Source organism: Periplaneta americana, chromosome 7 (genome assembly GCF_040183065.1).
Source record: "Periplaneta americana isolate PAMFEO1 chromosome 7, P.americana_PAMFEO1_priV1, whole genome shotgun sequence".
In the NCBI taxonomy this organism is placed as follows: Eukaryota; Metazoa; Arthropoda; class Insecta; order Blattodea; family Blattidae; genus Periplaneta; species Periplaneta americana.
Genome location: NC_091123.1, coordinates 154,267,371 through 154,280,014, shown reverse-complemented (window position 1 = coordinate 154,280,014; position 12,644 = coordinate 154,267,371). Strand labels below are relative to the sequence as shown.

At 36.2% G+C, this 12,644-nt stretch overlaps 1 protein-coding gene across 2 annotated transcripts in view; it reads right to left on the bottom strand.

Annotated features, from left to right (window-relative positions):
* Nucleotides 1–12,644, bottom strand: part of LOC138703626 (protein O-mannosyl-transferase TMTC4-like) — a 137,704-nt gene that overhangs the window by 89,941 nt on the left and 35,119 nt on the right. For both annotated transcript variants that reach the window (XM_069831671.1, XM_069831670.1), the window contains exon 14: nucleotides 11,411–11,593. In XM_069831671.1, coding sequence (XP_069687772.1) covers nucleotides 11,411–11,593 — 183 coding nt within the window. The remainder of the gene's footprint in view (nucleotides 1–11,410; nucleotides 11,594–12,644) is intronic.

Sequence of the window (12,644 nt, the reverse complement as noted above, 5' to 3'; positions counted from 1 at the left end):
CAAACCAAGGTTTGGTTGACCTTTCCTCTGAGGGATGAGTGATTATTGGGTATAGTTCCCCATTCTTTTCAGAGCAGGATCTAGTTGGCTCTTTTCAAGGAAGGTGGAAGCTTCATCAATTACTTGTTTTCCAGTTTCCAATTGTGTTCCCTCCAGCTTTCTGGAGACTATAGCAAACTTTACTATTTTTTTGTTGGCTTCCCTTCTTTGTTAGTGTAATTGTTGATTCTACCAGTAAAAGTTTTCTTAAAACAATGGTTGGTGAGGAAGAGGGTACTTGTCAAATCAAATCAATCTTCTTAATGTATCCAGCTGTTTGCTGACAGCATAAAGTCCACTATAGTCCACTGTAGTCTATTCAGTTGTTGTTTTTCACGAGAAATGAGGGGAATTTTGACCGGTGTTCATTATAGATGCCTGTTGCTAGTAGCCAGAGTTGGGGTGTAGTCAATATACGAGGCCTGTCTAAAAAGTATCCGACCTTTAGCCAGAAAAAATATTTCCAATACCTGACGGGGTTGGGACCCTAATCCCCTTCAAAGTAGGCCCCTTGTGCTTGCACACACTTAGCCCACCGATCCTTCCACTGCCAGAAACACCTCTGGAAGTCTTCTTTTGGAATGGTGTTCAGCTCCGTCGTCGCGTTCCACATTACCTCTTCTCTACTCTCAAAACGGGATCCTTTCAGTGGTGTCTTCAATTTTGGAAACAACCAGAAGTCGCAAGGAGCCAGGTCTGGAGAGTAGGGAGGTTAGCGAACGGTTGTAATTCCATCTTTGGCCAAGAAAGTGTGGATCAATTGGGATGAATGTGCGGGGGCGTTGTCGTGATGCAAGTGCCAGTTGTTCGCCGTCCACATGTCTGGTCTTTTGCGCCGAACTGAATCACGGAGTCGCCGGAGAACATCGTGATAGTACTCCTTTGTCACCGTTTGTCCTTCCGGTGCGTATTCGTGATGCACAATTCCACGGACATCAAAGAAAACAGTCAGCATCACCTTGATTTTGCTTCGCACCTGCCGCGCTTTCTTCGGCCTTGGAGACTCGGGATGCTTCCATTGCGACGACTGTCTTTTTGTTTCTGGGTCGTACCCGTACACCCATGACTCATCTCCAGTTATCACGGTGTTCAGAAACCCAGGATCAGTGTTGGCAGTGTCCAGAAGGTCCTGTGCAACGTCACGACGGAGGTCTTTTTGTTCTGGGGACAACAACTTGGGCACGAATTTCGCAGCCACTCGGTTCATGTTCAAATCATCACGCAAAATTGCATGTGAAGAATCTTTACTCACTCCAACCTCTTCGGCAATCTCCCGCACGGTCAAACGACGATCTGCCACCACCAAATTTCGCACCCTCTCAACAACAGCTGCACTCCGAGCAGTTTGGGGCCTGCCACAATGCTACTCACTCTCCGCTGATGTGCGGCCATCTTTGAATCGGTTGAACCACTCCTTAATTTGTGTTACACCCATCGCATCTTCCCCAAATACCTGCTGAATCTTACGAATTGTTTGACTTTGAGAATCACCAAGCTTTTGACAAAATTTGATGCAGTATCTTTGCTCAATTCGTTCAGTCATCTTGCGAGAAAACTAAATCCGACAAACACTTAGAACAGCACCTTATTTGGCGACCACCAGCCAGTGACTGGCACAAGTGAATGCGGTGAAAAAATTCAAGCATGCGCATTACGGTTCCTCCTTCCACCGTGCACAGTGGCGCCGCCTTAGAATCACTACTTTGCGCGGGAAAATTTAAGGTCGGATACTTTTTAGACAGGCCTCGTATACCGCAGGGCTGTGTCTTCTCCAACTGGTACTGATGATTTTAATTTACTTCTTTTGTGGTTTATGGATGGACAGTATAGAAGAAAGAGGGTACTTGTCATATGAGTTGTAAGGAAGTGCAAGCTTGGAATGAAAATGTTAGTCACTTAGCCAAGTACATGGGTCATAACATCTCTTCTAACCCAATCACAGCATGTTGGAATACTGACATTTCTAGCTCCTCTCATATTCAATTCAATTTTGAAGCGAACGAGATATTCTACCAACACCAGTAATGGCAAATGATTATATTGCCAACTTTACAGTTCACATCCCTTAAAAACATTACCATGAATATAGAAAAATAAAAAATTAGAATAAATCATAACATCTTGGAAAAATCCGTGACAAATTGGCATCCCGAAATGTCTTTTAAAAAATCTGACATGACTAGGCATTTTAATAAATGCAAAGAAGAATTCTTGGAACATATTCTGAAGAACTGTCCTGAGAAGTCCCCAAATGAAAGCAGAATGAACCAAAACACCATGAAAGTAATTTTCAATAGCAAATAAGGCTGGTTGTGGTACTTAATTAGGTTTCAAAATCATGTTTACCACTGCATGATGATACATTGTTGCCTTTAGAGCTTCTTATTCTTTTTTTTTTTTTCTTTTTAATATTCAATAATAAAATGCAATGGAAAATAACATTGTGACGACTGATTTGCTAACTATATTTCTGCAAACTATATGGCATGTAAGAAAATCTATATAGTTAATTCTTCAATATATTACCAGTCAGAATCATCAAAAGTGTACAGGTGAACTACATCAAAGTTTCACTAAGTATTTGAAATTCGGACATTACATTTATTACACAGTGATTCACAAATTATGTTTTTATTGAGCACTGTTAATCAACACCAGACTTAGTTACCAATGTGGGATTTTGTCATGTGGTCAGCATGATGCAAAGCGATAGTTGAAGACGAACACAAAAGGAAGATAAATCTTCATTCCCTAGTTGGAAATTGAACCGGAGTCTACAGAAAACTTAGTCATAAACATTATCACTTGAGTCAGAGCAAAGAATTGAAGAACTTATTGTCAGACTATTGTGATTCAGGTTACGAGAAAAAATAATTTCTATCAATGAATGTCACTGCCCTAAATTTGCAAGATAACAAGATCTATCTTTCTCATTCATGGACTGCTATTGGTCAGGCTGACCCATTTGAATAAATCGTGCATCTTAATAAGAAAGTGATTTTAAATTGACAAAAGTACAAGCAACTCTCACTCAATACGTATTTTAAGTAATCTTGACGCAGTATTTAAGATCCCATAAATCTGCAGCGGATTAAATTAATATTGAAATATCGCCTGCTTAGAACCATGTTGGTCTAACTCCACTTAAAAAAAACTCGTTTTTGTATCCGTTATGTTCTAACTCCCAGTAGCGGCTGGTGGTCAAAATAATGAGTGTGCTACAATCTCTATATCGGCCTACTGTATACATTTATATGTATTTATCTTAATTTGAGACTCACCCAGTGACGAAATATGAAGTCCATACGACGTTCCTTCCTACTGCAGAACTTGTCAATTACCCTGGTGTTAAACCCCTCCATCTTGGAAATCATACTCTTTTCTATTGAGAGTATTGCAATAGCAGTGAGGCGATCCTGGGACATAGTGTTCCTTAAAAACGTTTTTATGCGTTTAAAGAAAGAAAAACATCTTTCTGGCTCAGCAGTGGTCATTGGTGTTGTAACCGAAATATTTAACAACTTCGTTACTTTACAGAATGGATCCTGTGAATTGTTGGAAGCTATGTTATGCATTGTAACAATTGAACAGCTCCATCTATATTTTGGAAGTCGGGTCTTCCATATAGAACTCCAAGTTGTGTCTTTAACACTCTTTTGTTCAGTACAGTATAGCTGTTGACAGCAACTTCAAGTTCGTGTTCAGGAAAATTATGCGAAAAATTGTCAAAAAATTTGCTGTTTAACAACTTTGTTGCGTCTAGGTAGGTTAAAGACTGAAACGATACGTAGTTTCCTGAATTATACTGTCACATAATTCCTTGGCTTCAATTTTCTAGAATGACTGATTCAGGAGGAACCTCAAAAACCAGGTAGATGGCAGCAGTGGTTGGACACTTGAATTACCAAACACATTGTACATAGTTCCGAGTTTTTCCACAAACATGCACTCTTTCGTTATGCTTTACTTTTGCAATCTCCAAGCTGTGTTGTGCTGAAGCTGACTACAGCACTTCCACGCATAAAAATAGCCAATCAGAGCAGTGATTTCAGCTTCGCACATGCGCTTTAGTTGTCTACATTCTCATGTACAGTTTTGAGTAGCACAACGAACCCCCTGAGGCACCAAAGAGCGAAGAGCGAAGACTAAACACTCTGTAACGCGTCATGAACATAACCACGGGAAATTGTCAAATGGCAGATCAAATACAATGGTATTGCAAATACATTATTTGAGCAAAAATTATCATTGTGCTGTAGCACATAAGGACGGGCCGCCCCTGCTAACTCCTCTTTTGTATCAGTTTCACACATGAAATTGTACATTTTGTGATCAGAAAGTGTTCAAAAGAACTGTTCCATATTATTCCAACTCCATTTTCCAAGCTCTGTTTAGTTCCACAATATTATAACTCCACCATTCAATGACCAACCAATGATGGAATGGTGTGAGCTAAGACTGGCAGTGAGAAGAAAGCTAGGGCAGAAGGCTTTTCCTGAACTTACATGAGAAAGTTAATGTGATACTGCGTGCGTTTACTAATAAACAGCTTAATGCCACTTGCACTGATACATTTTTTGGAAGAGGATGACCATGAAGCAAAAAAAAATAGAAACAAGTATCAAGAACCAGGGCATAGTGCAGTGCAGGAAGTAGACACAACACACAGTGTAATTGATCGTCATATCAAATGACTTCAACTTCATTCTCCTTTAGCAATAATAAGGGCCCTGATTTCGTGTAGAACTAACAAGCAATACAAAGTACATCAAATGAGATTTAATAGTTTTTATGACTTCAAGACTGTAGCTAAACTAAGTAACTTGAACAGCATTTCATACAGTAAAGTGAAGCATATTGTATAAACAAAAGGCTGTGAAGATATTCTGTACAAATTTTGATTCTCTGATAAGATGTTTAAGATTACAAAGTTTCTGAAACCTATTACAACAAGAGCAAGGCAAAAACAGTGTCGAGTTGATAACATATTGCCTGCACCAAAGCAAATAACAGTCAAACCAGTCTTAGAAGCAAGTAAAGTTCAAGATATAAAGTCCCTATACAAATATTTTTCAGGCGTGGACAAAATTTTTTGGGATTCAGTGTTAAAAAGGTAACAATGTATGCACTTATCTCTTCAAAATATAACCTGAAAGGAGTTAGAACATTGAATTGTCAAAATCTGTTAACATGTTTGTTCTAACTCCAAACGTTTTTTCTATTTATAAATCAATTTATAAATAAGGCAACTGAAGAATAAAATAAGCTTTCCCATGCTCTGTTTATTGCTTTGCAAATCCCTTTCCTCAAAATAGTCATATTACTATGATTTGGGTAGTCTCCAAAACTTCATTGTGCTCCCCTGAAAAATTTATAAAAATGGAGTTAGAACAACTTGGTTTAAGCAGTCGATATATCTGTGCTACTTATTGTTGCTATTTAGTTAACTGTCCAAAGACAGAATGGAACCTCATAAGTGACACCAATAAGGTATCATTCATGAGGCATACGACTTGAAATTATAATTTCTGCACAGAGATTTATAGTTCTTCAAATTTTAGGAACATCGCACTTCAATGCATAACCTACCTAAAATATAACTCCTATAATGTACTTCTGATTTTACTTAAAAAATTATGCTTATACAAGTTCTTCATATAATGACTTCTTAAAACTACAATGACTAAAGCCGATATAGTGAATATATCGGGATAGTGGAGCAATGGTGGAATGAGCTTAGCAGAGAAAACCGAAACACTCAGATAAAACCTGTTCATTTTCTTTTTGCCACAACAGAAATTTCACTTGAAATCGAATTTTAGTTCTTTTTGTGATCAGATTGGCCACATTTATGCATGTTTTAATGGAAAAGTGGCATTGATTTCACACACTGAATACTACGATACTGAGGTTGCATGTATAAATAAAATGTGTGAGGCCCAGTTTCTTCAACCTTCGTTAAAATGCACCTAACATAGCATTAATTAACTGTAAGTTAAAAGTATGAATTGCTGTTAAAAATATTGCGTTTCTTCAACTTTACATTTCACATTTTAACATTCTGTTTGTTAACTTTCTGTTAGGACCAGAGATTCTAGAGTTTAACCATAACCTATAACCAAGTATAGGCTCACTTCTGTTTTCTGAACTCTGATAATTGCGATTCTCGCTTGTTTCCATTATTTGATTCAGAGAGGATAGACGTCTTTCTATTCTCTCAGGTTTTACTTCTGATTCTTTCCTCGTCTGTATCACAATAGCGTAGAGCGGCATATTGGTATTGCTGTTATGAAATGAAAAACACAGGAACAAAAAGAAATCGTGGGACTAATTTCTCTTCGTTCGAAAGAAACTTCTGCTGGAAATTATTTTGCAATATAAACCAATTAATGAGAATAACCAAACGGATCTAAGTTGAAAGCAAAAAGTGAAAATAGCCTATACCTTTGTATGAACTTCTGATCTGTGAAATCACAGAAATCTTCCGCTCTGTTTATATATTCATGATATCATTTTCTAAATAATCCAGGTATATAAGTTCAGCATCTAACGCATCAGCCATATTGGACACTTCTATACTAACAGAGAGTTAAATGATTTAACTGCATGAAATTGGGCAGTTAAATTAACATAGGTTTCAACAGCCTGTTAGTACTAACAGTAGTTGAAGAAATGCTTCAACTGTTAAGTTTACAGTTAAAATGGAATAACACACTGTTATAATTTAACAAAGTTGAAGAAATTGGGCCTATGATCAGTAATTAAAAGTTGGAGTTAAGCTCCAAAAAAAAAAGGTCAGAAAAATTGTGAGCTGCATGCTTGTGATTTTGCAATTTTATTATACATTGCTTCATAAAACTGTAATGAATTTCTTACATTTTATTTAAGGTTTAAAATAAGTGTAACATGTACAAGCTTATACATACTGCTGTGATGATACAAGACAAATTAAAAGGCAGCAATAAAATTAAGTTACCTCAATAAAAAAAAAAAATACTGGTTACATCGTTGTTACATTTTGTCATTTGTATGTCGGCTTTGAAATGTCTAAGACAAATAATAAGTTAAAGCATTACAGGAGCTATTAGGAGATTTGAGCTTAACACACTTTTGAGCCATTTTCATACAAGTTCTGTTTCTTTATACAACTACATAATGTCAACATATTCGTTTCTGATAACGTACAGAGAGAGATGGAGACGATGTTTATCCATTAAAACCGAACAATGTTCGTTGTAGAAATGTAGAAAATTAACTCCTAGAAGTTTTATATCCTTTCACTCAATAGAAACACGTATATGATGAAACAATGAAATACACATTTGAACAATTGTCACATTCAGTTAAGACATTTTACAATTATAAATATGAATTAGTATTTTGCAGAGACTATAGTACTCTGAATATTTAATAATCCTGAACATAAGGATTACTGAAACTGAATTGTAAGAATAAAAATTGTGTAAGAAAGGTTACTATGTTTATTGTATTTACTCATAATTATTGTAAACTGCCAAATGTAATGTGATTTTTGCAGTCATTCATACTGCAGAAGAAGTGCAGGCTGAGGATTGATGATGATCTAGTTATAATTAGGGAAAGGAAGCTCATGCATTTGCATATTTGTTCTCTATCGTTGTGTGAATATGCTGAAAGATTGTCTACATGAATCACAAATTTCTGAATACAATGGTATTACTTTTATTGTGCATAAAAGTGAATGAAGTTTTTATTTATAAAAACATAATAATATAACATTTATGCAGGGAGACTGCATATTATGTATGTTTATTTGTCTTTCCCTCATTTTTAAAAGTGTGTAACCTCGTAAACACAACTAATTTATGTTTATGAATTTTGAACGTAACGATGACGCCCTCATAGGGAGCCTCTCAAGTTAGCACTTGGTATTCCTTTACTGCAGTCTTTAGCAGATTTCGATAGAACAATATCCAGTTTTACATCAGTTCCAGGAAATGTAGGAGATAAAGTGAACGAGAAAACAGCAAATATTCTTTCCAAAAACCCTGGCTATCATCAACTTAAAGAAATTCAAGATATTCTCAAAGGAAAAACACCCCAAAAACCAACAAAATTTTCTATAGAACACCTCAGAGCTTTTGTGCAAGTCCCTCATTTCTTGTGACGTAGAATGAAGTTCTTCGCGCCACAAAGCTATGCTGAGAGACAACAGAAAACATACGTCACTGCTTAGTTGTGAACTGTAACAGCATAAATGGAACATTCAGCAATGAGGCAAGCACTTCAAAATCCATAGACTAAATGTAAGTTACCTATACCTTATTATTCTGTTAAAATAATCTCAGACTAATAATGCATATTTTGTAGCATATCTATCTATTTTTACGGCATAAAAGGATATATATTCTTCACGTTTTTAGGGCATGAACTTCCTTTCCCTGGTTATAATTAACAGGAACGTAAATACATTTAATAATTATTTAAATAGAAATAAAAATGAGTATCATTAAATGGCACATACTTTTTCATTACATTAGGTATTAATTACAAAAGCCAGGTTATTAAATAAAAATTTGTTAAATTAGTCATGATCACATTCCTACAAATCCCTTTCTTTTGCAAAGTCACAAAATTATCATTGATGGAGTTCTATATTTACAGTAACACAGTGGTTGTCAACATTCGCTGAAATGGGTAACGGATAAGAAGAGTATCGCAATATGCACCGTCGTGCAGAAGGGAAAGAAAGGAAGCAAATCTGCCAACAGCCATGCCAGTGCAGTGTCTTATCCGCAGGTAAGAGATGCTAACCTAGTGATGCATTGTGTTAATGACCACTCTTCTAACACATACCCCAGAGATATACAACACATAATAGTACCAACTAGCCATATCTGTGGCTCAAGTGATGGTGTGCTCGTCTTCCATCCAGGCAGCCCAGGTTCGATCCTTGGCCAGGTCGTGATGAAATTTGTGGTGGACAAAGCAGACATTGCAGGGGGGTTTTCTCGGGGTACTCCCATTTCCCTTTATCATTACTCCAATACTCTCAATCTCCTCATTTCATTTGCAATAGCAAAAATAGGTTGTGGTGAAGTCTTGAGGGTAATATAGGTTTCCGATGCTGATACAGGAAGGGCTTAGTAGGGCTCTGGGCCCTATCAGGCTCTTCATATGTGGACAGGAGCTGAGGCAGAATGATCCATCTGTCACCCAACGATGACAAAAGGGGTTGGGACTCCAAGCCCCTGGGACTTATCAGGGTACTCATCCGTGAAACAGGACTTGGCTCTATTAGTTCATACGCACATCTCCTGGATTAATTGACTGTATATGAACATAGGAACACAATTCATCCAGTAGATTGGGAAAAAAAGACTGTACATAAATATACAGGACAGACATACCAATATAAAAATGCTGAAAACTTATATGCTCGTAAAAATGTAAAGATTTCGAAATAAAAATAAACATTACACATAAAAAATCTTTCTCAGTCAGCATACAAAGTCCTCAATGAAGTGAGAAGATCATATAAAATGTTATAATGGAAGCAATATCCAAGATTCTATGTGAGACAAAGAAACATATGGAAAACAGAATTCAGGTATATCAGAAAATATCGACAGCATAAATGGCAAACTGTCACTGATGACAAATTGTTTTGTTTACAAATGAAGATACTGTAAAATCACAGTCTACTATATACAGTCGCGAAGCTCAATATGTAGTAAAAATGCAAACATGGGTAGTTGCCCACCACTAGGATCGCTACTATCGCCTCATCATCGCAGATCTCTCTCCTAGCAGACGACAAAATATGTTACACTTTCGTTGTCCTGTTCTTTTGGAAAAATTAACACCTTCCTTCCATTATTGAAATATTAAATGCATAAAGTTAATTTATTATTTTAATGAAGTATATTAAATTCCACCATAAACTCGAAGATACCTGCAAGAAATAAGTTAATATAATTTTTGTTTGTGCAAAACGAACTGAAATTTACTATAATAGCTTCACTCATTCAAGATTATAGCGATAATTAACTATGAAACCAATAAATATTAATCTGCATTTCCCTTTACAACAATAATAATGGAAATATGAATTAATGGAGTAACTTACGCGTACCAGTACTTGTAGTATAGGCTTACATAGTTAACAAAGTGGGATGAGGTTAAGCAATAATAATCACACCAGAATTGAAAATAAAACGTGATCAATAAATTTTATTGTAACAGACTTTTTCTACGTCTCTAGTAAAGCAACAAATAAAAATAACAACAAAATTAACAGCTATAATTAAAAACATATCCTTTGAAAAAAATAGGCCTAAGCAATAATAATCCCACCAGAAATGAAAATAAAACGTGATCAATAAATTTCATTAAAGCAAACTTAATTTTTCTACGTCTTTAGTAAAATAACACATAAAAATAATAACAAAATTAATAGCTACAATTAAAAACTATAGCCTCTGAAAAAAAAAGTAGACCTAACCTTTATTTTTCTGGAAATTTAGCAGCCTAAGTGACAGAACTTTAACCGGTATCTAATGTCCTTTCGGTTAGACTGAAACATTTCATTGTGAAATTTAAGGATATAATGTATTCTAACAGTCACAAAGAACTTCAAAATTAAGAGTTTTGTTTCTGCACAACATTCTTGTGGAAACCCAGGAACCTTTCTGAATATTTCGGAAATCGGACAAAGGATAACTCTAGCCTCTTTCTCTTACTGTTGCTACAATTTATAGCACTACAAACATCTCCTCGTTGTCCCATATTATTATTCCAATTATTATATTTTAGCCATTAACATTTTCATTACAACCAATAACGAACATTTCACAAGCATCAATGTGAAATAAGCAACGAGCTAGCACTCGATAGAAATACGACACAGTCCAAAGTCGACCATGGGCAGTCTATTGTTTCTAGTTGCTAACCGCTTGGAGCGCTTTATCACGAGATTTGCAAAAAAAACACCTCAAGCTTTGCGACTGTATATAGTAGACTGTGGTAAAATGTTCATAATAGCGAATGGACTGTATCTGTGACAATTGTTCTGTTGTTGTATCACCATTCATTCAGGAAATATCTTATTGCAAGCTTTTCCAGGCAGTGACGGTAAAGATGTAGAAATGTATCACTGTCGATTAGCTATTCTACTTCTAGTCTTGTGCAGAAGTGCCATATTATCCTTAGCACTTTGGAGATGTGGATTTATTTCCAAAGCTCTTCGATACAATCGCTCAGCTTTATCATATTTTTTCCAGCGATGGTACAGGACGCCTGGACAATAAAGGAGTAAACCTTCTAATATTATTAAAAGCTACAATAAAATACGAATACCTCTACATAGTAGGAAGAAAAGTTGACTACTTACCCAAATTGGTATAATAAACAGCATTTTTCAAATCTAAACCAATTGCCTCCGTGAAATGCTTTTCTGCTTCAGCAAAACGTCCAGCTTTTCCTAGTGTATTTGCAAGATTGAAATGGAGTGAAGGTTCCATTGGTAGAATTGCCAGAGCTTCCTGAGCGACACTCTCAGCTTTAGCCATTTCTCCTGTATTTTGAAAAATATACAACAAAGACACAATGACATGAGAAGTCTCAGAATTCATCTCCAGTTTTAAAACTTTCTTTTGGTTAGTCATTCCATGTATGGAGCAGTAGGAATTTTTTTTTTTTTTTTTTTTTTTTAAATTTCATGTTGTATTTAACAATGCTCACAACTGTCAAGGTTATATCAGCGTCACTAGTGTGCCGGAATTTTATCCCACAGAAGTTTTTTACACGCCAGTACATCTACTGACATGAGCCTGTCGCATTTAAGCACAACCAGGCCAACAGGAGCAGGAGGATTATTGATTAATATGGATACAGAGAATATAAAGATATTATAAATAAATAAGTTGTACAGAAGCTCATTAAGTTACTTACTTACTGGCTTTTAAGGAACCCGGAGGTTCATTGCCGCCCTCACATAAGCCCGCCATTGGTCCCTATCCTGAGCAAGATTAATCCAGTCTCTACCATCATATCCTACCTCCATCAAATCCATTTTAATATTATCTTCCCATCTACGTTTCGGCCTCCCCAAAGGTCTTTTGCCCTCTGGCCTCCCAACTAACACTCTATATGCATTTCTGGATTCGCCCATATGTGCTACATGTCCTGCCCATCTCAAACGTCTGGATTTCATGGTCCTAATTATGTCAGGTGAAGAATACAATGCGTGTAGCTCTGTGTTGTGTAACTTTCTCCATTCTCCTGTAACTTCATCCCTCTTAGCCCCAAATATTTTCCTAAGAACTTTATTCTCAAACACCCTTAATCTCTGTTCCTCTCTCAAACTGAGAGTCCAAGTTTCACAACCATAAAGAACAACCGGTAATATAACTGTTTTATAAATTCTAACTTTCAGATTTTTTGACAGCAGACTGGATGATAAAAGCTTCTCAACCGAATAATAACACGCATTTCCCATATTTATTCTGTGTTTAATTTCCTCCCGAGTGCCATTTATATTTGTTACTGTTGCTCCAAGATATTTGCATTTTTCCACCTCTTTGAAGGATAAATCTCAAATTTTTATAGTTCCATTTCGTACTATA